Raw genomic sequence first — 25,679 nt, forward strand, 5'->3', positions numbered from 1 at the left:
CCTGAACCATATTTTAGGCAATTTATAATCCCAATAATTTAATTCAGTTGTACACCAGAGAGGACTGAATGAAAAAATGGAAATGTAAGGCTTTTAAGCAGAGTGTTGCTTTAAAGGTTTGAACGTTTGTGCAGTTTGGGTAAGTGCAGCATTTTTATTTTTACTTTTATTTTTATTTCACTTATAATTTCTCAGTTAAATTGTGCAAGCTGTGTGTCATATCAGAACTGAAAAAGACTTGAAAGTTTTTTTTATGCTACTCTGTTAAGCCACTATACCAGTCTTTTTATAAGAAAAAAAAAATGAAATGATGTGAAACGTAGATGAACCAAAAATATTATATTTTACCAATAATGTGAGATTTTTCTTTGTAAAAACATATTTCAGGTTTCATGTGTTGTCTGTTTTACTTCCTTCAGTTCAGACATGTTTTGTATTTGTCATTAATGGGTTTAGATGGATTACAGAATTGACTGGAATTGACCAATTAATAGCACATTTAATACCCCAAGGAAAGATATTTTGCAATATAAGTTTATTTACATTCTCAATCAAGTATTTTATATTTTCAAACTGAAAGATTACATTTTTATCAAATGTGCACCTACTTATGTATTTTACTCAAACATGCAAGAGACTTTATAACAAGTACTTAGAATATTTAATATAGCTTGTATTGTATTTTTTAGAAATATTGACAGTTCTTCTGCCTATTAAAAATTTTACTCTGAAAATATTAAAATATGCATAAAAAAATTAATTGTTGTCATTACAGCAGATAAAAAATGCCCAAAAATAATTTAACATCTTTAAGACATGTTTACACCTATAGTTTTCATGGTAAAATGTCTAGAATTTGTTTTATTTGAGCCCGAATTTGCCTCAGGTTAGCCACATGCAATTTTAAGAATTATCATCTGTTGCATTTTAATTAAATTAGACAAGACAAGCTAATTAAAACAAAACAAAACAAACAAAAAAAAAAAACAGCTCGACACAGAGGGACCCCTGTTGGATTTCCCGTCGTATTTTGTAAGAATGGTTCTGTGTCTTGGAGGTACTTTGGTCTCGTGATTTTCTGTTTCACTCACACTCTCCAGCACTAAATCATAAATATATCCTCTTTCATAAACACTCCTTTCGAACAAATTCCTGCTCCCCGGTGGCTCCTTCACACCCCGTAATGACTAAAGCAGAGCGGCTGTAAATTATATAAGGTCGACAGCCCTCAGACACACTGGGACATCAGTCACTGACATGGCTGCACAGAGCTCAGACGGCTTTGGGCTCCAACCGCCAAACAGAGATGAAAAACACTGCTCACCCAGTGGGTAGAGTCCCCAGAAGGTTAAACAAATCGCAAGCGCATTTTTATCATTCCCCGCTGTTTTTTCTCTCGCTTTCCTTCCGAGTTTCAGGAATTAGGTGTGCAGCTGTTGGTGTCATTTATGAGACAGCCCTAAAACAAGCATAAATATGTGTTTAAATGTGTGTGTGTGTTTGTTATGTTTCTTGTTTGTTTGTTTGTTTGTTTTGTTTGTTTTTTTGCATTTCAGCTTCTTTGCCTGCATTTATTTAAAACCAGTTTGCCGGTTGACCAAGATGAGATCAAAGTGATATTAAACTTCACTATATTTTTTATAACTCTGAGAAAGGTTTTATTTCTTTCTTTTACAACTGCTCTGAACTTGTAAGAGTAAAAAAAAAAAAAAAAAAAAAAAGAAAGCCAAAGGGGTTGCTTTGGAACAAAGTGTCAGTCAAGCAGCTACACACTGGAGACAACTTAACCTCTGACCCCAACACTCTTTGAAATGAGTAGACTACTTGACCGGAGCTGACAACAATCCAAGCGTCTCTGCAGCTTCCAACCCCCAAATTAAAAGTGAAAGGAAGAAGGACAAAGACAATGGGCTGAAAAAATATTAAGATTTCAGTTAAAAATATCAAAGCAAAGATATTTACACTCAGTTTCCTGTCATCAAATATCCTGACTAGTTTTAGTTTTTGCCTTACCAAACAAAATAGTTTTCTGTGTGCGCTTCAGCCATGTTGTGCATGCAACAGGGCAGGAAAAAGGGGAGCTTTATCTGAGAAATGCCACCTTATCAAGCCACTTAAAGAGTGGGTGGCTCACAACATGCCTTTCCTAAAGTGGTGTGTGCCTCCCTCCTGTGCACCAGTGCCATTTGCTGCCCATTTTCAGTTGTCCATGTTTATTTCCCCACACATTTTTCAGTTTTATTTGACTTCTAGTTAATTTTTTTTTTTTTAATTTAAGCATGAAGAGCATGAACCGGACCCACTTTCTTGCTCTCTTTAGCCGATGCAAGCAAATGCTGGAGGACACAAGCCTCGCCGTCCATGATGTGGAAATGAACAGAACTTTTTCCAACACCACCGTGAGTCCTCTTTCTCACACTAATCCAGCGTTCTCCACTTCCAGGGAGACTTACGACAATGCTTACTTCTACATACTTTTTGTAATGATCTTTTACTCCTTCCTCGCCATGACACTTTTCAAGTGCTTCATAGGTAGTGATGAAGAGAAAACAGATCCCTATGAAGAGTTTATAGGAACTAGGCGCCCGTCAACACAAACATTCAACGCAGGCCACATGGCTGAGAAGTTTTACTTTGAAGAGGAGAGCAGCCTGTGAGCCACAGGCTTTCTGAAGAAAAGCGGAGGAGGGGTACGGGTGCATATGGGGAATGTTTTGACAGTCACCAAGCCAGAAAAACGTCAGACAAGACCTGCTAGTGATTTTACGAAACTCTCAGTAACTTCATTTTCCCCTTTCCTCCCGGTACCCCTCCTTTCGCCAACTGACAATCAGAAAACTCACGCAAGTACGGCTAGTCGGCGGACATGAGGGGAGACTTACGCGCCTCTGATCATCTGAGAGAAGGATGGAAACATGCAAAAGTGTGGGTCAATGGCGGGCCGGAATCTCCTCCTGTGAGGCCCAATCAGGATCAATAACACCGGGGCCCACAACGTACACACACTGCAGGGAACAAGGAATTACGAACTCTCTCCATGAATGTGTGCATGTGTGTGTGCGTGTGTATGTGTGTTTTATAGAATTAGAAAATGTAAAAAGTGTAAATGTTAATCTGCTTTATAACTTTTTTCCTGAATATGTACAGTACATTCCTAAAGTGTCGAACCCTCTTAAACTTTAACATTTTATTGCATGACAACCTAAAATTTCTATTTATTTTATTGGCAATTTACATAATAGACCAAACAAATCAGCAAATAACAGTAAAGAGGAACGTAAATGACGTATAGCTCTTCATTTTATTTTACATAAAGATCTTAAAACTGTAGCGGCTATAAATGTTCAGCCATCGATTCAATACAGTACTTTGCAGAACCACCAGTACCCAAACAATTACAACTGCAAGTCTATTGTGTGCAGAGTGAAATGTTATTTTTCTTATTCACATCTCTGGCAGTATGTGTAAACCTGTCCTGCTGAAACCTAAACTGCTGTGATAATCTCAAGTCTTTTGCAGCCTCTTCAAAGATTTTTCAGCATTCACCACCATCAAGAACTCCATTCATCCTGACCAGTTTTCTGTTCTGTTCAGGCTAATGCACCCACTTAAGTTTCCACCACATATGATATTTTGTATGTTAGCCAAAAGTTATGTTTTTATTTTTTCCTGAATTTCTGTTTAGTTTAAATTACAGGTAGAATCTTTTTCCTAAGACGCTGACCTTTGAAGCCAAATGTCTAATTGTATGTAAGGGTATTAGAATAAAAGGGATTCGATATGTGTGCATACTGCATTTTCATATATGAAAAAAAAACTAAGCGCTTTTTTTTTACACTTCAAAATTATGCAGTACTTTTTGTATGTGTATCAGATAAATTACATTGACATAATACCCGTTGTTTATTAGTATAGTGTCACTAGATGAGAAGGAGCTGCTTGGGTCTGTACTCTTTCGCAATGCACTGTAAGATAAAGACGCATTATTCATTCAAGAAAAAAATAAATGGTCCAAATTAGGCTTTAAAAATTATTTCATATCATTCTGACAATAAACATTGATCTTATAGCATTTTGTGCTACTTCTAACCAAAGTGCAGTTGATTATTCCAAGACACGTTGACATCTCAGGCCTACATTGGCTCTGCAGTAGTCACAATTGAGGGACATTCCTTTGTCATTATATTGTAATTGATCTGCAGTTTATGCACAGTTACAGATCGTTTCAACCTCAAAGTGACCCCTTCAGAGCCAACTTTACAAAGCTTTGGTGAAATGCGAACCCAGGACTCCCTCTGCAGAATTAACTTCAGTTGACTGGTGGGTTGCTGTGGGGAGAATTTCTTGAGAGAACACGCGCTTCTTATTTGTGGCATAAATTTCAAAAGTTACCAGAAGAAGAGAAAAGGAGGATACTTCAGATGAGCAGTCAGCTGGACACGCAGGTATTGCTATAAATCTCTCAGATGCACAAAACTTTGGTGCGATTTGTACAATTAAATCTCCTGGTGGGGTCAAAGGTGGACCTGGGCGGACAATGCCGCTCTAATTTGAACTATCCGCTCCTGCCGATCCCTAAGGCTGAGTGGGCCTGTTTTCACTTCACCCTTCATAATTAAATTTTTGCCTCGTCCTCCTCCTGTGAGGAGCAGGGGTCAGCATGTGTTTGTACAGGCTCACGCCCCTGGAAAACTAGCTCTCTTTTTGGACAAATATTTCCTAGTACTCCAAATGCTAACACTTTTCATTCTCTTTTCACAAATGGTTCATGTAGAACTGGATTTAAAGCATTTAATGTTAATGTTGTATCAGCCAGCTGAAGAGAATTTAGCATAATAAGGCAAACGTGAAAATTGCAATAGATGTTGAATTCTTTTCAATGTTTTCAATTGTTCACGTACAATAAATGAAATATTAAATATCAGTGCTTTATTAAATATAGGTTATCTTTCAACATAACTATGCTAATTGTTATTTTGGATGTCTCAATAAAACTGCGTTTTATATCACAAATTAACAGGTTTGTTTATTCTTCCTGTGCTTATAGTAATGCTGTCTAAACCAAAGATATGCTGCCATCTGCTGGTCAAAATATAACACTGCTGACGTTTGAATGGGCGGGTTTTGGAGACTGTTAATGCAATACTATTGGTCAGTAACTTTCTTGTCCTAAAGCTAAATACACCAACAAAAAGTTATCCTGCAGCAGGTGATACTGTACTCCCAGTGAACTTTGACATCACTGCATACGAACTAAAGAGCTCATGATATACTTGGTGTTCTAATTCTGGTCATTAAATTGAAAATTAAATTTACATTGCAGGAAGATAGATCCAAATCAGCAACATGATCCACACATTCTCAAAAGCATGAGTGATGATGCACAGATATATTTATAGATGTTGCACAGATATATTTACAAAAGGAGAGAAATGAAGTAAAAACAAATGTAACTTAGCTTTGTTTTATAATTAACTTATTTTTGTTGATAGCAACTTTTTTTTAAAATTTGTAGTACAAACGACATTTATAATACAATGTCTAAAGATTATTGCCAGTTAACGTTACCTGGAGCAGCTCCCTCTATTTCAGTGTATCCCAGTCATACACACTGCCTCACATATCTACAACATATATAGATTCATCACAAGAAGACTGAAAAAAATCACCTGCATAGAAAAAGATAAACACACCAATTTCTGACAAAGTGGAAATTTCCATTCTTTTTCAATATATACTTGCTGTCATGAAGAAACCACCCAATGCCTCCCATTGTTTTAGAGACTTAAAAAAAAAAGGTACACTGTTTTTGAATTCAGCTTTTTTACAGAGTAAATCTTAATTGTTTTGGGGCTCAGAGAAATTCACAGCAGAATTAATTTGTTGTTTTTGCCAATAGGATGAAAATTTGAAGGAAACACATGGCTACTTAGCATTTCTGCCACATAGACCCACTCCATGCCAGTAATGAGCTATGATTCTTTGGGTTTGGGCCAAATGCTCACCTGTATCTGGCCCACAGCCAGCAGAGATAACTTTTGTTGTCAAGGGAAATGCCAAGAGAGAATAATTCTCTTTGCTGTAATGCAGTCACAACCTTTCTCCAGATTTCACCTTGCGGACGGATTCTTTGGCAGCAAACAGAGAACAGGACATAAGAATAACTAAATTTTGAAGTCAACAGACGCATTTTCTTACTTTAAAGATGACATCCACCAGAAAGATACAAGTGAAAACACATCAGGACTACTTATATGATCAGAGGCGTTCATGTCTCCAGAACTACATTTCCAGAACACGTTTATGACACATGGCATGCCTCCAGAATGAAAACTGGGGCTTGGACAGTCCCAGGCTGCAGTTCAACAGTTGTAATGATGCTATATGATGGTGAACTGTTAGCTGATCTGTTTGCTGAGCAGTGGTGTGATAAAATGCATCTTGTTAATGCATCACCTAAAATAAAATAACATTTATATATTTCCTACAAGATTAATCAGACAAATGTTCACTTTTGTCTGCACACATTCCCAGGCAAACTTGTTGGCAATCAATCCTGAGGTTATTGCTCAGCAATGTGAATGGACAGTCTTTCTTAGCACCACAAGGTTGCTCATCAGGTTTGGGGACAATTTTTTGAAACTAGGAGGGTTGCTTTCCGTTTCCTCATTCTTTATTTGTTTTTGTTTTAAATCACTAGAAATCTCAGAATCCACACTTTTGGTATCTGTTAATAAGTCAAAATGCACCAGGGGAAACTTGCTCCTGCTTTTGTTGTCGTCCCACTTTATGCCTTTGTGTTTGACAACATCAACTATCAGTGCATGTATGTATGTATGGAGAAAGGATGAGAAACTTCTACAAAGTTTCGCTCCTAATTTTTTTTGCCATATACGTAAAAATCTTGTCTCAACTGTGAATCAGTGCCATTTTCCTTCAACAGTTTATTGTAGAATGTGTTTATCTGGGTTTACAGAACAATAATATTCTTTACCAGTTGTTGTAGAGAAAAAAAGAGCTTAGAATCTGTCGAAAAAATTACAATAATGATTGGTACCAATAAAAGACAAAAATTTTAACTCCAGAATGTTGGCTTCACCACCCACTCTGTCATCTTCACCCACTCCGTCAACTGCATCACTTTGGTTTCATATAGTTGAATACAATGTGCTTGATACTCAGAGAGCAATTTTTACAGGTTGATTGAAGAAGGGTGTTGGATAAATACTGCAGGAAAGGAGAAACTTGTTAATCATTAGCAAATAACTTTGTGATCCTGACAATGTGTGATGCAAATTAAAAGGGAATTTATACTTACAGTAAGCAAAGCCTGACGAGTCCCATTATTGTTATTGCTACCTTGGGTTAACAGAGAGACTTTTAGGTGAAGTGTCATAGATTGGAAATCTGAAACAAAGTAATAGGATAAGTAAACTCTGCATTTTGACTTTTCTTATCCAAACTCACGCTACTCGGCTGCACTTCATTTTTACTACCATTCAAACAAAATATCAACTCAACGAAATAAAGCAGCTTTACATGAAAATATTAATCCTTTGATACCTGGAACAATTTAATTGTTGATAATTAAAATATCATGTCTAGCATAGGGCTGCAAGTAACGATTGTTTTAGTAATCAAGTACTCTTACTATTAATAGGCTAAAAATTGTACATTCTTCAGATTTTCAACTTAACCACGAGAAGTTGAAAATAGGTCTCTTGAGTTGTGGGTAGAACATATCATTAAGGTTTTATATTAAGATTCTTAATATCTTACTTAAATGCAAAAATCATATATTTATATGTATATATATATCTTTTACAATTTTAGCTTAATTACTGCTCTGAGTGTGTTGCTCTTTCAGCAAATAACAGTTTATTTATTAGTATGCTCCAGTTAATGATTAATCCATTCCTAAATTAGTTGATTGTTATCTCAGTAATCGATTCATCGTGATTAATCGTGTCAGCTCTACTCCGGTGAACTCAATTCTAACTTAGGTTTTGTCATGAAGTAACATTTTAGCCGTTCAGGCTGCATTGTCTCTGACTGTCAGGTTAACCAGTGAACACATTGGTTAACCTGTAAATGTGGAAGTTGATGTGTTGTAGTCAGCAGACCTTTCAGAGGCTTGTGACTCAGCGGTCTCAGTCAGCGGTGGAGAAAGAGTGCTGCTATTGGTTGAATTGAAGACGGTAGAGAAAAAAAATGTCACATTATAACTGTGTGACTTTCATGTTAATACACTCAAAGTATGTTTTTGTAATTGACAGAAGAAATTTTTGATATTTCATAAAGGCACTTTCACAATATTACATAGTATCCAGAAGACAGATTTTCACTGCACATTTAGTTCAAATGATGAAGTCATGGCACCTTTAAGTGTTAGACTTGACGGTTATATTAATTTTCTTAACCTTAAAGGTTAATTGGTGTTGAGCAGCTTGTAAGGTTACCTGAAAATCTCCTGTTGGGATAAAATATCTACTGCTGTCAAGAAAAGTAAGATGAGAGACTACAGTATTTTAAATTTTACAGGCAACTGCATTGTAAAATCTATTTTAATGTAGTGTGCTATTTTAGTTGTGATTACTGTCTGTCATGCAAATCATATGTTTGTTTATCGTATGTTTACTAGGACTCATTTCCTCCATCTTGACCCACGTGTTTAATTAATTTAATCAGTCTCAAACTATTGAGTTTAGGCTCCATTGTAAAGAATTATGTTTTCCCTTACTTTATTGTGTTTACTCTTACTTACAGTTCATGCAGGTCGAGTTAAAGTCAGAGCAGCAGTCCCTAAAGTTCACACAGGCCTGATCACAGTAACATGTCTTCCTAAAACAGCCATTATTCTGACCCGCACAGCACAGTATTGGTGGATCTGAGCAGCCTGGACCAACTAGAGAAAGCACAGATTTTTCAGATGAAACTCAACATGATTTATTTATACTTTTTTTTAATCTTTAAAATACTCAATTTAAAGTGGAAAATAATTTAACTGTCTGGCAGACACTGATACATGGCTTATAAGGGTTACAAACATAATGAGAGCAATGAAAGCAGATGCAGAGCAGTAAATTAAAGGAGTGAAACTGCTTGTGTTTGTGTTACCTGTTGCGTTGGCAGTTGTGACTGTTGTTTCTGCTGGAAAATTGCAAAGCACAAGTCAGATGAATTTTTAAAGAAAGAAAACTCCAAGACAAACAGCTCAGTTAGCCAGCAGTTGGAGTCCACTGACAATTGATGAGCTCTAGGAATGAAAACATTGCTTACCTGTTGTAGTGGCAGTGGCATTTCTAACAGTTGTTTCAGCTGTAATTTGCAAAGCACAAGTCAAATGAATTATAAAAGATATAAAACTCTAAGATCAAATAACTCGGTTAAGTAGCAGTTGGAATGCACTGAAAATGGATGCACTAAACCTAGGAAACAGTGATTGTGTTACCTGGTGCATTAGTATTCGTAACAGTTGTGTTAGCTGGAAAATTGTGAAGCACAAGTAAAATAAATTAAAAAAACAAAACAAAAAACGGTTAAGTGGATTTCAATTAGCCAGCTAATTGGAATCCACGGAATGCAGTGAATGAAACTAGTGGCTGTTTTACCTGTTGCGTTGACATTTGTAACAGTTGTTTCAGCTGGTGAACAGTAAAGCACAAGTTAAATACCCAAATAAGAAAACACACACTACGTCACTAGCAGTTCTGGGTTTCCTCTGCTTTTTTTTTTCTTAGCTGCAAAACTATAATCTAATTGGTTTCTACAATCTTCAGATTGAGATTTTTATTTGGATCATTTCGCTTGGCATGTTTGTCCCCCTAAAATCATGTTTAGAAAATTTACTTAGCAACTAGTTACAAAAAAAATGCTTTCACATACATTTAAACATTTGGGACTCTGCCAAATAAGGTTACTTCCTTCATTGACGTGAGCTACAAAACAAGTTAAGCAGTAAGATTTCCCTGAATGACTTGACAGCCCAAAAGAAAAAAAACAACAAAAAATACCAATGAAATCTGACTAAAGATCTGGTCAAGTGTGTTTAATGTCCAACTGACAATTTTTTCTCCCGCAAACATTTTTAATTTGTGTGATTTCATCACATTTCCAGTTAGACCTCCAAATCAATCTTTTTCTCAACCTCTGTGATTTAATCAGATACTAACCAGATTTATCTCCCATAAAAAGAGCTCCTGTTGCAGTCTCTCATTCATTAAGAAGTAGTTATCAGTTTGATTATATAGTATATTGTTTATTTTGCTCATTACTTAACTGGGCTTGCTTATTTTTGTAACTGGTTTTGTTTATTAGAATATTGTAATTTCATGCACAATAGTTTTTTGTTTTTTTTTTTATAAATAAGCTATTGTAAAGCAATACATTTATGTGCTTTAAAATGTTTGCCATGAAAGTCAGAGAGAAATCAATGTCTCCTTTTCTCAAAGGGTCATAATTCCTCAGGTTAAATTAAATGTAAAGAGGTGGGTCGATCTGGAATTTCAGTGCGACCAGATGAGCTATTAAAAAGTAATTTAAAGCAGCTATCGTTAAGTAAGGTACCATTTGAAAGTATTTAAACATCTAAGCCTACATTTTAGTAGAAAAGGACTGATAATGAATGTGATAGTGTTGTAACAATTACCTGTTGCATTCGTTACCGTTTCAGCTGAGAAATGACAAGGCACAGGTTCATCAAATTAAACTGAAATATTATAAATAAAAAGTCCTAATGTGCTGTGATGCTTAGAACTTCAAAATAGATTTAAAACGTTCCACCCCATATATAGATACAGAATTGTACCAGTAAAATTGTAGGAAATAGGCAGAGAAGTTTCTGGACACATTTCACAAGGTCAACAAAGAGTAGTGGAAAATGTCAAATATGTTAATGAAATTACCTGAAGGACTGGTATTTCTGTATGTCGTCTGAGCTGGAAAAGACACAAAAGCAAAATGTTAATTTTCAGAAATTAATTTCAACAAAAGTTATCAAACCCTTTGTTTTCAGATTGTTCATTGAAGTGAGTATCTGCAATGTAGCTTGTCCTCATGTGGTACATCTATGGAGCTGTTGTGTATTTTTCAAGGTAATATTTCAAAGTTGTTAACCCTCTGATGCATAAATGGGTCATTTTTGACCCAGGGAGGTCATCTTTTAGCAATATCTTTGTAATGAAAAGTTCTCATTTCGTATTGCTCAAAAAATGTTACTAATCTCATGCAATTCAATTTTTTAATTTATCTAACACATTTAAAGAAATAACATGTTTAATATTACCACCCCATTCTTCCATGACAGGGTCCAAAATTACCTGTATTATCATTTTCTATGGAATTTAATGGGAATCTTTCTTACCAGCTGTGACTGTCAAGAACAGTTTTTTGTGAACCATACATACTGAGTTCTAAGTCTCAACCCTGTATAATATTTTGCAAAGCAAGAACTTTTACATCTTTTTTACCTCACAAATGTGTAGTTTAAAAAAAAAATAGAGCTGTGACAGCATTATCACAAATCAACTTGGCCTTCTTTGAAGTTAGCCAACACAAGCCAACATTACTGCCTATACTTTATTGTGCATGTGTGTCATTTTGTGTGTCTGACACTCTGGATGAGAAAACCCGAAGAGAAAATGTATTCAATGACATGCCAAACCTGTTTATCAATGTGTTCAAGATTCTATTATCGCAATATATATATATATATATATATATATATATATATAAAAAAAAAAGATAGCTATATTAAGTGGAAAAATGAATGCACTCTGCCTTTTTTCAGCTCATTAAACAAAAAAAAAAGTCTTAAGACCAAATTTTTGTTGCCATTAAAGTCATGGCAAGAAGCCATTTCTGCATCAAATGTTTAAACCTTTTGATAGATTACTTTGAACTTTAAGAGTTACAGGAAATCTTGATTCAAGAGGATTTCAGAAGCTAGTAGAATGTCATTTTCAACTCACCATTACAGGAATATAGCGCCCCAAAGACAAGAAAAAAGTAAAGCAGGAGCAAAGCCATTTCTCTGTGAACAAGTCTGAAGGTTCGACTAACTAAATGTGCCGTTAGCGAACAAGCATGCCAACATTCTAGTTGTACAGGTTCAGCAAAGGAAAAAAAATAGTTTAACAGCACAGACAAGTCATCATTTCCTCTGAATTTATTAGACTGAAATGTCAGAAGGCAGGGCATTGCATTTGAAATACACTTTACATTTTCTTACTTATGAATCTTGCATTTAGATTCAAATTGCATTTATTCATTTGAGTATTTTAACAGATGATCATGAGATTACGTTGCAGAGAAACATCGATTCAAAGGAAACTGGAACATGCATAGCAAAGCCAGTCTGAAAGTTTTAAGGCACAGTGCCACGCTACCTCCAAGGATTTTACAAAGTTAGAGATGAAACATGAAAATGTAGACTTAGGTATACACTCTCCAGCTTTCACCAAACTCTTGTGTATTCTTAGCAATAGCTCCATCTGGCTTCACTTTGTCGTTTGTCTTTCGGCCGTCAAAGTTTCCACACAAGCCTTCCACTCTCCTTTTATAAAGGAATGGCAGAATGATATCTACAGAACAAAGAGGTCTGCATCAGAAAACAGAATTAAGATGTGTCTCACCCAATGGGTTAAGGATTCATTACCAGCTTTACAGTGTCCACTGAATTCCACAGACAGACCAAAATCTGTCTTTAGGTAGATACGAGAAGAATGCATTTGGATCTTAAGGCCAGGAGCTGCTGAACCTGGAGCTTCAATTCTTTTTCCATCCACCTGTAAGGAGGAGAAAAAAAAAAAAAAAAAACAAGTCATGAAAAACCAGAAATATCAAAATATCCATACAGCATTATTTTCCTACTGGTAGACTAGGAATTTGTCTACCAGCAAGTTACTTACAAACACTTTCTTCTTGTGCTTAAGCTCTACAGTGTGATTGTAGACTTTAATTTTAAGCTCCTGCAATCTTTGTTTGTGCTCTTCTTCCTCCTCCTCCTCTCCACTGATTTCACTTCTCCCAGTTTCCTCACTGCTGTCAGTGCATGCATTTGTCCCCTCTATATAGATTTCTGGGAGATTCTTTGGCAGATTTTTGGTTCTCACCAGCACATACATGTTTGTCCCCCTAAAATCATGTTTCAGTTTATCAAATGTTTTGTACTGTGGGTCTCCTTGGACGATGCATTCACCACCAAAGTACTGCAACATACCTGTAGACTTGCAATAATATTTGCCACGAAAATTAGTAACATTGACAATACTTTGAGAGTTAAGGAATTTTCTTGCCATACCTGTAGACTTGCAATAATATTTGCCAGTTTCGAATTGAAGGCACACAGCATCATCTTCACACCCATCTTCGTCTTTGCAGTCGATCTTTCCCTCTCCGTCATCTTCTTCACACTCACATTTCTGCCTGCAGTGACTAGTGTACCATACTTCATTGAACTAGAAAATAACACAATCTTAGAGCTATATACATAGTTATGGAGGCAAATTTAGTGACATTTGAAGTTACTCACCTGGTGAGTTTCACCATTCCTATCAATGCAGCCACATTTCTGTACAGGCACACAAACACTCCCTTTTTGTACAAAGCCATCATCACATACACATCCTGATGCACAAGAAATCTCAGAACTGCAGTGTGGTGGGCCAGCCAGGTTTTTGCATGTAGGGCTGCATGCAGGAATGCAAGTGGTGTAGTGACTGTTCTCTGCACAAGAGGGTGCTGAAAGACATTTGACAACTTTCAGTCAGACTCTGAGCATAAACAATTAGATATTCATGGAAAGATGCAAGTAATTTACTTGAAAAATGTGGTGTTCCTGGTAGTGGAACAGTTTGATGGGGTCTCATTGTAGGATTAGTGGAAACATTAGGCCTTAATGTTGATACTTGTGATTCACTTGTGGGTGGGATTTCAGGCGTTTGTGATGTAGTTGAATTTGGAGGGTGTAAACTGGTCTCTGAAGCAGGTGTTGGGTTGGTTGGAGCTGGAAAGTTAGGCCCAACACTGGCATTGCCTTGTTCAGTTGAAGGATGTGGCACCCCTGTGGGTACATGCTGGGGTTCAGTCTCATTGGTGGGTGCTGCGTCAGTCGCAGGTGGAACCTGGGGGCCAGCAGTAACATTGCCTTGTGCAGTCGTTAGATGTGGCCCACCTGTGGATGCAGGTTGTGGCTTTGTCTCATTGGAGGGTGCTGCATTGGTTGTAGCTTGAATCTGGGGCCCAGTAGCATTGACTTGTTCAATTGTAGGATGTGGCCCACCTGTGGGCACAGGCTGGGGTTCAGTCTCATTGGAGGGTGCTTGGTTGGTTGTAGCTGGAACATGGGGCCCAGCAGTAGCATTGCCTTGTGCAGTTGGGGAATGAGGCCCACCTGTGGGCACAGGCTGGGGTTCAGTCTCATTGGAGGGTGCTTGGCTGTTTGGAGCTGGTACCTGGGGCCCAGTAGCATTGCCTTGTGCAGTTGTGGGATGTGGTGCAGTCTCATTGGTGGGTGCTGCATTGGTTGTAGCAGGAACCTGGGACCCAGCAGTAGCATTGCCTTGTGCAGTTGGGGAAGGTGATGCAGTCTCATTGGTGGGTGCTGCATCGGTCACAGCTGTAACCTGGGGCCCAGCAGTAGCATTGCCTTGTGCAGTTGTTGGATGTGGCCTACCTGTGGGCACAGGCTCGGGTTCAGTCTCATTGGAGGGTGCTTGGTTGGTTGTAGCTGGAACCTGGGTCCCAGCAGTAGCATTACCTTGTGCAGTTGTAGAATGTGGCCCACCTGTGGGCACAGGCTCGGGTTCAGTCTCATTGGAGGGTGCTTGGTTGGTTGGAGCTGGAACCTGGGTCCCAGCAGTAGCATTGCCTTGTGCAGTTGTTGGATGTGGCCTACCTGTGGGCACAGGCTTGGGTTCAGTCTCATTAGAGGGTGCTTGGTTGGTTGTAGCTGGAACCTGGGTCCCAGCAGTAGCATTACCTTGTGCAGTTGTTGGATGTGGCCTACCTGTGGGCACAGGCTCGGGTTCAGTCTCATTGGAGGGTGCTTGGTTGGTTGGAGCTGGAACCTGGGGCCCAGCAGTAGCTTTGCCTTGTGCAGTTGTGGGATGTGATGCAGTCTCATTGGTGGGTGCTTCATCAGTCGCAGCTGGAACCTGGGGCCCAGCAGTAGCATTGCCTTGTGCAGTTGTTGGATGTGGCCTACCTGTGGGCACAGGCTTGGGTTCAGTCTCATTGGAGGGTGCTTGGTTGGTTGTAGCTGGAACCTGGGGCCCAGCAGTAGCATTGCCTTGTGCAGTTTTAGAATGTGGCCCACCTGTGGGCACTGGCTGGGGTACAGTCTCATTGGAGGGTACTTTGTTGGTTGGAGCTGGATCCTGGGGCCCAGCAGTAGCATTGTTTTGTGTAGTAGTATGCAGTCCAGTCTCATTGGAGGATGCTGGAACCTCAAGGGCATTTGTTGTCATCCACTTTACTGGTGCCACAGTTGCTGGGGTGACCAAATCTGCAACAATGAGTTAATTTTAGTCCTTTTAGAGAACTCTAAGAGCTAAACAATACAAGATTACCTTGGCAGCCTCCTCGATAAAGTTTTATATCATCCAAAGCTACACCAGATTCAGTGGTTCCTCTTTGTCCCTCCAAAATGATCTGAATCAAAACCACAGAATTAAGGCATGTTCCATTGTCACTTAAAACTACAATGTACTTTAATATTTGGGAAAATATGAGAGCCCCCACCTGAAATGTCCCATTTCCCACAAAGTCCACCTGAGCAAGATGCCACACATTTCCTTGGTCATTTCTTCTTCTCCATAAGACAGTAGTCTGTTTGCCTTGAAGCAGGTATACATGAAGACCCATTGTTTCAGAGCCAGACATATGATACCAGAATGTTAGACATTGTGGGCCAGTGTCTGAACACTCTCTGCCAATAAGACGAGCAGTGTGGCCTGGTGATGCCATGCTTGCGTCAATGTGGAGATAGTGGCCATCTGGACAGGGAGATAACCAAAGGTATAGATTTTCTAATTCTTGAGAATTAGAAACCAAGACTCAAGATGTAGCTCAGTTTTGCTAAAATCAGTTGAATACCTCCTGTGGTGTGATCTGAGAGAGGACCAATGATCAGTGTAGAGTTGAAACCATTACGTCTTTCCCAGTCAAACACATCAGTGTGCATCTGACTCCATTGGCAAAAATCTTTTTCAAAGTCACAATCAAGATGGCATACTGAAATGAAAAGTTAGCAATTTGTTGAGTTAATTCTTCCAGGCAGTAGTTTTAAGAAAAGAAAACATGGCTTTACCTGGGTGTCTGGCTTGATCAGGAGTTTTGGGTGCATTTTCCATATTGATGGTCATTAGTTTAATTGTAGAAGGCATAACATTCATTGTTGGCACCTCGGCTGTGCCATTCAGCATGGGGGTTCCAGATCTGTTGTGGTAGGCGAAGTGACACTCAGAGGTGTTGTAACATTTCCTATTGTAGGTTCTGGAACCATCATGGTGGGTGAATTGACACTTGGGCTAGATGCCATTTCAAATTCAGGTTTAACAGGAATAACTGTAGCAATGCCACTCAGATCTGTAGGATGAGAAAAGGTTAGCTTTTGTTTTCTTGGGGGTCGGGGGAGGAATAAATAAAAGCTTACCTGAACATCTTCCGTGGTGCAGTGTAATATCATCTATGGCCACATCTGATTGATCGTTGGAACCCCTCCGTCCCTCTAAGATAATCTGCATGGTGAAGTTAGATTTGTAAGTGTCCACAATAATTTTGAATCAGCTAGATATTCTACATTTGGATACATCACCTGAAACTCTAGAGTTGTGTTTAGATCAACTTGGGCCAAGTGCCACATATTGCCATGGTTGTTACTCTTCTGCCAGACTGCCTTAGCTACTTTGTTCTCAAGAAGGTAAATACGGAGGCCCATTGTGTCTGCCGACCCATACATATGGTACCAGAACTGCAGACACTGAGGACCAGTGTTTGAACACTGGGAGCTGATGAGACGAGCTGTGTCACCATAGGTTGCATTTGTGGACTCAATATAGATGTAGTGGCCATCTAGTCAAAAGGAAATTTATATATTTTCATACAATTTCTCAGAGTAAAGCAGTGTTCTCGCCCTGCAATCTTCAAGGGCCAGTGTCCTGCCACATTTAGCTGCATCCCTTGTCCTCAACACCAAATCAATGGCTACACTGCCTCAATAGCATGCTGTCAAGCTTGATTGAGCACTACTGAGGAGCCAAGTGTGCTGAAGCAGAAAGACAGCCAAAAGTTGCAGGACCAGCCTTTGAGGACTGGAGTTCGAGATCAGAGTTAGAAAATAACCATTACCACCAGTGTGGTCGCTAGAGGGACCAGTCATCTCAGTAGGGGTGGAGCCATTGTTCCTTTCCCAATCAAATGCGTCAGTGATCATCTGCTGCCAAGTGCATAAGCCATTCTGGAAGCTACAGTCAAAGTTGCAGACTATAGAGACATTTTGGAATGAGTATTAAAAGGCAACTATTCCACTTCCTGAAACATCAAGTCTGAGTTTTACATTTCATCATGTGCTAGATATGGCAATTCAATCATCAAGTTGCAAGTAACTTCTAAAGAGAACTTCATGTGGACATACTTTGGTGTGATGAGGGTACTTCTGTAGTTGTGAAAGTTAGTGCAGTTCCTGATACATTGTGGAAGGCATCTAAGTCATAAAAAAGTAAATCATAATTCATATACATCACTTAATATAATTGGTGTATGCATGTTCAATAGGCAGTATTCACCTGAGCATGACCCAGAAGTGATAGCAATGTCATCTATAGCCAGGTCTGACTGAGCAGTGGAGCCTCGAATTCCCTCAATTATTAACTGAAAGAAAGTTATCACAGTTCTTTCCAAGACAATAGAATTAGCATCTTTGAGGTATATGAAAAAAATAACCATACCTTGAATGGACCAGATATTTTCAGGTCAGCTTTTCCCAACTGCCACTCAGGTCCTTTGTTGTCCACAATACCCCATACCTTTGTAGCCTTATTGCCTTGGAGTTGATAGACATTCAGAACCACACTGGTGGCTGAACCAAGCATGTGGTACCAGAAGTGGAAGCAGATTGGGCCATCAAGCTGGCATGACTGGCTCAACAGTCGAGCAGAATCACCATGGGTTACATCATCTCCCTCAAGGTACATGTAAAAACCATCTAGAAGCATCACATTAGTCATCGATACTGAAATTGAGTGGGGGAAAATAAATAAATTAAATAAACACCCTACCTCCTGTGGAGTGGTCCTGGTTTGGTCCTGTCAAATTTGATGGTGTAGATCCAGAATGTCTTGTCCAATCAAAACTGTCTTGAATGAGCTGTTCCCATCCACACATACTTGTGTCAAAGCTGCAGTTAAGGGGACAGGCTACAAAAAATAAAAATAAAAATAAATAAGCCATTTGACAAGCCAAATAAGAGTTTTGGCCAAGAAGTGCCATTGTATATCTTACAATTGATGTTTGGAGATATAGTGGCTGGATTTGTTGGAACTACAGTTGAGAAATCTGAAAATTAATGGGAGCAAGCATTAATCTTTTAGCCAGTTTATGTCAAGGTGCTTTACATCGAAGTATTGGATAAAGGGTCAAATATTCACCACATGTTGTGCCAGTTTGCCAGCTAGAGAGTTCCACTCCTTCAAGTTGGCATGCTGCGGCATACGATTTCAGGGATTCGCAAAAAGTGGGCTGATCACCACTTGTGGCACAATAGTCATATACGCAACTGCTAAAGTAGATGCTTGGGTGAACATATTCATGGCAGGCCTCAAAGGCCCCATGAAACACCATGGAGCATTCCTCATTGGCCACAGTCCCATCGTTGTCACATTCTCTAGGATCATTTGGATGGGCTATGCATCTAAAAAACAATTTGGAGTGATCATCTGTACCCAGTAAATTACACAAGATCAAAGTTCCCATATTTAAATTTAACATCTACTTCTCACCAATAGAAAGTGAAATTGTATGCTTAGTTTCAACTATGTTAGTGCAACATTTAAATTTTACCCCAGCTACAGGGTAACTCAGAACATGCAGATATACTTTGTTTTACTTTTAGAGCACCTCAAATTCCCTTTGTGCTGCTGTCATGAACACCAACATGTTCATGACAGCAAGGACTACAAACCTGACATATCATTTAGTAATGTACAAGAACACCCAGGTACATTTAACACAACTGATACAACTTTCTAGCATCAACTGGCCCTCCAGATAATATTCTACATCAACTTACTCTTCATTGGTATCACTTCTCCAGCTGTCACCAAATTCAAATGATTCAGAGGCAATATGGCCTCCCGGCATCATGAAGTCATCCTCCTGATATCCAGAGTAGGTGCCACAAAGACCACAGAGTTCATATTTGTAACGTTCATCCACTTGCAAGAACAATCTGCTGTGTCTGTCCAGCCATAATTTCAAGCCAAAGGTAGTCTCCAGAATGATGTAATCCTTCTTCACATAGATCCACACTGAGCCATATGACCCATTGGTTGAATAAGGAAGTCTGACAGAGACTCCATGGACCTGAAGAAAACAGCATTTGCAGCATAAAAGAGATGGAGACAAAAATGGTCTTTCATTCTAGTTACCTCACAAGTGAATCATTTCATTAAAGTTGGAGGCTTTAAAATTTTAAGATAGTAAAATTTGAAATAGACTTATGTCCTTATGTAAATCATTGCTATAGTTGAGGACAATGAAAACCAATGCCCTTCCCACCTCCAGTTTAATTTGGCTTGCATCATCATATCTACTTACATCAACTTGACCGCTCTGATTCAAGGTGAGGTCCAGTCCATCAAGCTTAAGAACCACAGCTTCAAGTTTAGCTCTAGTAAAATTGTGTCCAGCAGGGTGGATGTTGAAGCCAATTACAGTGAACTGCACTGTGCTGTGCCTGCCACATGTTGTAGTGAGAGTGTAAGCACAGCCGCCTTGAAAGTTGTAAGCCTGTTTGTCAAAGGTAATATAATGTGGATCGCCATACACACTACAAGTGGCAGGTTTGAATGGGAAGCAGCCTTTGATGCCATTTTTTTCTTTACAAACTTCATCACTTGCACATGTCATTGCAGTGCATTGCATGGTATCATTACCAATGCACTGGCACTGTTGCACACAGTCTCCTTCCACAGTCATTCCCCCTCTCTGTCAAGAAAAAACAAGTTTAAGTAAAATGAAACTTAAAAAAAAAAAGGAAAAAAAAATATCCAGTTACCTCATAGTGTTTTCCATTATACCAGCACCCACAATGCTCTGCTGGGACACACTTATCCCCGCTGAGCTTGAACCCAGGGTTGCACTCGCATCTTTCCTCACAGCTACCACATAAACCTGCTTGATCTAGACTGGAGCACACCTCTGGACAGCCATCAGCACATGAATTATAATGGCTGTTCTCACCACACTCTAGCGCTGAAAGAGAACATAATATGAGATCCAGCCACAAGTCAAAGTTAAAGATGATCAATGTGACCTACAGCAGAAAGTAGCATTCCTCCATGTTGGTATGGCAATTCCAGCCTCTTGGCAGACATCTGCATAGGTTTTCAACACTTTACATAGTACTTTTTGATCACCATGAGTAGAACATAAGCCAAGTAAACAAGCATGGAAATAGCTTTCAGCACCTATATCTGCCAGACAGGACACAAAGGGCCCAGAAAGAGAACGAAGGAGTCCACAGTGATTCTCACTGCTATAATGAGCCTCATCCTGTGGGCTACACTGTTGTGGTACTTGAATGGCTTCACAGGAGGAGACATTTCCCCCAGTTTGCCAACTCTTAGCCAAAGCTGTGGCACTTTCAGCTTTTGTGCCATCAGGCTTGAGAAAGTCATCTCCTGGGAGCTGATTGAAGTTGCCACACAAGCCACAAACTCTATCAGAATATTGAAATGGAATTCTGAGCTGAAGAGCCCCTGTATTGTCGAAGGACACAGTCACTCCAAAACTGCTTTCCACTACTATAGCAGCCGCGTTGCTCTCAATACGGATTGTACCATTGTTCAGGTTTAGGGGAATCTTTCGCCAGATGCCATTAACCTGAGGGGAGAAATAAAATAAATTCCATCTATAAGTCAGGATCATGCAACATTTTACATAGAAGTTTCAAGCTTTGGATACTGCTGCAAATCTTTAGAAGTGCTGAGTTTCATAGAGCTCTGACCAGTTAAATGCAGAGTCAGGAATATTCTGAGCACATTATGATACAGCTTTAGACTTTCTTCCAATGAAGGTTTACAACATATTCAATTTGAGTAAGTCCAGTGTCAAGCTGGTGCATTACATAAGTTACAGCCATACACTTACAATTTCAACATACTCTACTCCATTCTTGTTAAACACACAAGTGATCATTTTATCACATTTAAAAATAAAAAAAAGATAAACATGCCAGTGACACTTTGACAGTTTGTGAATAAGGCTGTCATGAACAAAAGTCTTCATGAATATTTGACTGTCATAAACTGTCATTCAGTAAATTATGACACTTTTAATACAAAGTTGACATTATTCAAAATGTTTTTGCAATATTAACCATTACTGATTAAACCCATGTAGCTTTATGTTATAAAAACTAAAGTTAAAGACTTACTCATGTTAATGACTGGTGTCATGACAGTCTTATTCACAACCTGTCAAGTAAAATGTTACCAAATGTCTACATTTAGACGCTCATTAAATGTTGTAACAGTTAACTTTAAACAGTTACTTTGAGGAAACTTACCACAACCCAGTGGGTCTGACTCTTTAGCAAGGATACCCTCACATTTCCCAGGTTTACATTGATTTGCTGTATGGTAGTCTGCAACACATTGCTGGTTTGCTTGTTGACTACCTCAACTGTGAATTTTGGCAGAGCTTCAGATGCCGAGTACGTTTTGGCCAGTACATATGTGCAGGGGGAAGTGAAGCGGAACAATGCACCATCAAAGGTGCGACAATCTGTGCTGCTGTGAATAGTACATATGCCCGAAGGGGAAAAGTTTCTGGGTTCATCTCGTTGAGGATCACATATTTGGCCCTTAGGGCAATGAGAGAGAAAGCAGAACAGCTGACCAACTGAGCATAGGCACTGTGTGGAGTCCCCAGTCCACAGGTCAGTATTTGGGTCACACTGGTTTCCTGCAAGGGTAAGATTATGGTCAGGAAACAAAAAAAAAACAAAAAAAAAAAAAAAAAAAAATCATGGCTCAGAGCTTCACATTTGTAAGGGTAAGCAGCACTTACTACATGATCCATTTCTTATGCCAATCTCTTTTAATGTAGTCTGGTCTACAGACAATGGATAGACAGCTTCAAATATGACCTATTAGACAAATTAATTTGTTACTAAAACAGAATTTCAACTGTAGGACAATTCAGCACAGATAATATAAAGGCTTTCACCTGAGTGCCTGGTTCGGTGAGGTTCAGGGGCACAGAGACTTGTCTCCATGCATGTCTGGGGAGAGGAGGAGAAATCCAGATTTCCACTTGCCTTAACCCACTTGTCAGCAAAGCACGTAATGTAGCGCCACTAGAACCACCTGAAGCCAGATGCCAGAACTCCAAGCAGGCCTTGTCAGTAACAGTTAGTGGATGGCTTGCCAGGATTTTCACTGTATTATTGCCTGGATAGGGAGATAAAAATGTAAAACCCATTTTAAGAGAAATGCTCAAACACTAGATAACAGTACTGCAACTGAATTTTTATTTAGATGTGTAATTATGCACCATTTCAAAAAGAGCCAACAGTCTTTAGGTTAGCACATGATTTTGAGCATTATTTGATCTCAAAGGAAGAAAATAATTATTGCCTTCAACTAAATTAGTCAGCCTCTCTACCACATGTTATCTTTAGTACCTGTTTGGCTGCTTGTCCAGTCACAAGTCAGATTCTCATGTTGGCTGTAGAAACACCGGTCAACATAATCTAGAGATTAAAAAAAATAAAAACAATGCATTATACTAAAGAGGTGTCTGCTCTGACTTTCCAGACATCATTTCCATTGTTCACAATTCTCAGTGATGTGGTACCTGAGGTGTCCTTCCACCCTGGTAATTTTATCAAGGACAAATCATTCTCAGCTCTAAAAAACAAAAAGGTAGTCCAAGATTATCTTTATAAAGACAGTATTTATTAAAAAAAAAAAAAAAAAAAAAAAAAAAAAGATCCTTACTTGCATATTGAGTCCAAATGAGCCAAAAAGATTAGCACCAATGTGATCAATAAATCTGTGTTGAGTTTTCCCAGCATGGGTGAACCGACAACAGCTTTTCAGCTGTGACCAACTCAAACTCTTCAATAAGTCAGAGGTTTAGAGAGTAGTAGCCTTCCTGTAGAGACAAACAAGCCAACAACCACCAGTATGAAGTTAGAAGCTCAAACTCTGAAAGAACTGGGAGTCAAAAGGTATATATTATCCCCTACAACCAGTTAACTTAGTGGGAGGAGAAACAAGCAGCCTGGGTTTGGCATGTGAGTGCTCTAAAAAGGTCATGACAGCCAACCAACAGTTTCAGTAAATGGTGACAGATGAGGCAAGGTTTGGGACTTCCAGGTCATAAAAAGCACTGAACCAAAGCAAGCTCCACTAAAAACCAGGTTAAAAATAAAAGGCTAGTAGACTGACTGTTTCATTAACTTGTGAAAAGTGAAGCATTAGTCATGGGAAGGTTAATGAAATGACCATAATATGGATCAGTCCTAGTGAAAAGTATAAACAAATGAGTTTTACTTTTCAGTTAAAAGTACTGAGCTCAAGTTTTTGTTTGAAATAAAAAAAAAAAAAAAAAAAAAAGGTATAAAACTCACCCCTACGGACTCAGTCACCCTGCTCTGTAGGTCTTGGTTTCAATGCCCCAGAACAGGTGATTTAAATAGTGGCTCATCAGTAAGCCTTTGAGGAACAAAGACACCCAGTTAACGCAGATCATCTATTTGAATCAGGTGCTCTGGAGGAAAGACAGCTTAATGTCCAAGACCATCATTGAGAAATCCTGATCTAAACTGTATGGCAAATATTTTCTGTACATGGATAATAATGCCAGTTAAACACATACCTACTAAAATAAAAATAAATTAATCAATTTGAGGGTTTTTTGTTTATGTGTACATATTCTCACAATTCTTTTAATACAAGTAATATAGATGTGGTACTCTTTTGAAACATTCTCAGCTGATATTTCTGCATGTTATAAAATAATGAAGTTCCCATTCTGGTATGTACTAAGGCTGTCATTTTATCTTTTATTTAATTGCAAAGAATATGCTAAAAAACAAACTACCAACTTGTACAGAGAATATATTGTGACCTGATGATATAGGTTGGGTTTGCAGAGGTAAATGTTTAGTATATATGTCAGTCAAGTAGCCTGACAGGACTACATGTAAGGACGAGAAATGAAAAAAAGATGCACTGTGCGTGGGAAGTGCTATCTGGACCATTTATTGTTAAATACTCGAGGCAGCGTGTGTAAACACAGAACTTCCCCCTACATAGTGTTCCCAAAAATAGTTGTCTTTATTAGTGACCTACGAGTACTAAAAACTACTCATCCGGAGCATTTATGGTGTACAATAAATGTTGCAGAGCTGCACTGAATGACGTATACTGACCTAAAAAGTCTGCAGTAATTTTTGCTGCATGCTGTTTTAGAGCCCTTTATATTTGTGGGGTCTTTATAAAATCTCATTATGTGCAAATGCAAAAAGGAATCAATATATTAAGACTTAGCTGTAATTTTGACCTTTAATTGAATTTAACTGGATAACCCGACAACAATGCAGAGCTACCTGATAAGTCAGCAACAGCAGATAATATTCATTTAATATCTGGGTGGGTTCAATTTTGTCATTGCTTCAAAATGGGAGTTGCCTGTATCCTGAAGCCTATCTCCAAGTCTATCTCCAAGTCAAACACAGTTGGGTCTTACACAACTTCATTATGTAAGGTTAATGAAGTTAAATGTTGACTGCAGACATATTCATTTCAATGTTATCTGAGAGCGTCTCTGATTTGGAACCTTTCTGTCTCAGCCAGAGGAACAAAACAGCAGTGATATACTCCATAGTAACCTTATCAGTGTTACCTAATAATCATAATGAGTGTTGAAATATGACATTTTGAGAACACTGCCAAACCACATACCTATAAATCCATAAAGCTGTATTTGTCACTGTTTCCCCCACCCCCTGCAAACAGGCTCAATTAATAATAAACCTTGTCCACAGGAAGCAGGAGATGAAGCAACAAGGGTCCAGGAGCATGTACAAAATAATATGCTGTGGAATATTCCAAGGGTCACTTAAAGCAGATACCCTGATCCATGACAGACAGTTAATGAACCTCTGCTTGCTATTTATATCTACATAGACCACAGTGTTCACAAATAGTACACCATAGCTAAGAGGAGACAAAAAACATGCTAGATCTGTCAGATATTTACAAAACTCAGCAGTGATTGCTATGCTACTGTGTCTTTTTTTTAAATTGAGAATATGTGTTTCATTTTAAAAAAGCAAGAACTGAAAAAAAAATTCAGGGGCAGATTTCAGGAAGATAATGAAGATGAACATTAAAAAAATATAATAATTCATGAAGTTCAGGTGGAGTTGGAGTTCTCTATTTTGAATT

At 38.6% G+C, this 25,679-nt stretch overlaps 3 protein-coding genes across 5 annotated transcripts; all 3 read right to left on the minus strand.

Moving 5' to 3' along the window:
• Positions 1-6,927: 6,927 nt before the first annotated feature.
• LOC129362152 (uncharacterized) lies at positions 6,928-12,198 on the minus strand. Of its 3 annotated transcripts, none has more exons than XM_055033530.1 (10): positions 11,970-12,198; positions 10,905-10,937; positions 10,649-10,672; positions 9,612-9,644; positions 9,452-9,484; positions 9,280-9,318; positions 9,118-9,147; positions 8,765-8,905; positions 7,319-7,407; positions 6,928-7,227 (listed from the first exon to the last, which is right to left on the minus strand). In XM_055033530.1, exons 1-10 carry the CDS (start codon positions 12,196-12,198, stop codon positions 7,138-7,140), a joined length of 741 nt encoding a protein of 246 aa, XP_054889505.1. In that variant the 3' UTR covers positions 6,928-7,137. The 3 variants fall into 3 exon arrangements, with proteins under 3 accessions (XP_054889505.1, XP_054889504.1, XP_054889506.1); XM_055033529.1 differs by having other exon boundaries at positions 9,118-9,150; XM_055033531.1 differs by lacking the exon at positions 6,928-7,227 and adding an exon at positions 8,124-8,177 and having other exon boundaries at positions 7,320-7,407; positions 9,118-9,150.
• Positions 12,152-13,194, minus strand: LOC129362153 (zonadhesin-like). The gene is made up of 3 exons (XM_055033532.1): positions 12,909-13,194; positions 12,656-12,785; positions 12,152-12,581 (listed from the first exon to the last, which is right to left on the minus strand). The coding sequence occupies exons 1-3, from the start codon at positions 13,122-13,124 to the stop codon at positions 12,433-12,435; spliced, it is 495 nt and encodes a 164-aa protein (XP_054889507.1). The 5' UTR covers positions 13,125-13,194; the 3' UTR covers positions 12,152-12,432.
• LOC129361701 (zonadhesin-like) lies at positions 13,195-23,417 on the minus strand. The gene is given in 28 exon segments (XM_055032721.1): positions 13,195-13,208; positions 13,301-13,457; positions 13,532-13,740; positions 13,820-15,505; positions 15,570-15,651; positions 15,742-15,995; positions 16,096-16,233; positions 16,310-16,423; positions 16,426-16,587; positions 16,655-16,739; positions 16,817-17,073; positions 17,350-17,484; positions 17,636-17,704; positions 17,787-17,871; positions 17,949-18,205; positions 18,279-18,416; positions 18,502-18,555; positions 18,648-18,910; positions 19,289-19,581; positions 19,816-20,205; positions 20,276-20,472; positions 20,538-21,102; positions 21,788-22,185; positions 22,291-22,369; positions 22,450-22,673; positions 22,907-22,975; positions 23,080-23,132; positions 23,223-23,417. Coding segments are annotated over 28 exon segments (6,504 nt in total). The 5' UTR covers positions 23,300-23,417.
• Positions 23,418-25,679: the final 2,262 nt, after the last annotated feature.

The sequence above is a fragment of the Poeciliopsis prolifica genome, unplaced genomic scaffold, assembly GCF_027474105.1.
Source record: "Poeciliopsis prolifica strain line A6 unplaced genomic scaffold, Auburn_PproV2 SCAFFOLD008, whole genome shotgun sequence".
Taxonomy (NCBI): Eukaryota; Metazoa; Chordata; class Actinopteri; order Cyprinodontiformes; family Poeciliidae; genus Poeciliopsis; species Poeciliopsis prolifica.

Bases quoted from the DNA above. Each gene is read 5' to 3' on its own strand.
- LOC129362152 (XM_055033529.1), bottom strand. From the start codon at position 12,198: ATGCCCTGCCTTCTGACATTTCAGTCTAATAAATTCAGAGGAAATGAT. The intron at 10,938-11,969 runs GTGAGTTGAAAA...TGTCTTTTCCAG, and splicing joins GGCGCTATATTCCTGTAATG to CTCAGACGACATACAGAAAT. The intron at 7,228-7,318 runs GTAAGTATAAAT...CCTTTCCTGCAG, and splicing joins CTCGTCAGGCTTTGCTTACT to TATTTATCCAACACCCTTCT.
- LOC129362153 (XM_055033532.1), bottom strand. From the start codon at position 13,124: ATGTATGTGCTGGTGAGAACCAAAAATCTGCCAAAGAATCTCCCAGAA. The intron at 12,786-12,908 runs GTAAGTAACTTG...TCCTCCTTACAG, and splicing joins AGCACAAGAAGAAAGTGTTT to GTGGATGGAAAAAGAATTGA. The intron at 12,582-12,655 runs GTAATGAATCCT...TTTGTTCTGTAG, and splicing joins CAGTGGACACTGTAAAGCTG to ATATCATTCTGCCATTCCTT.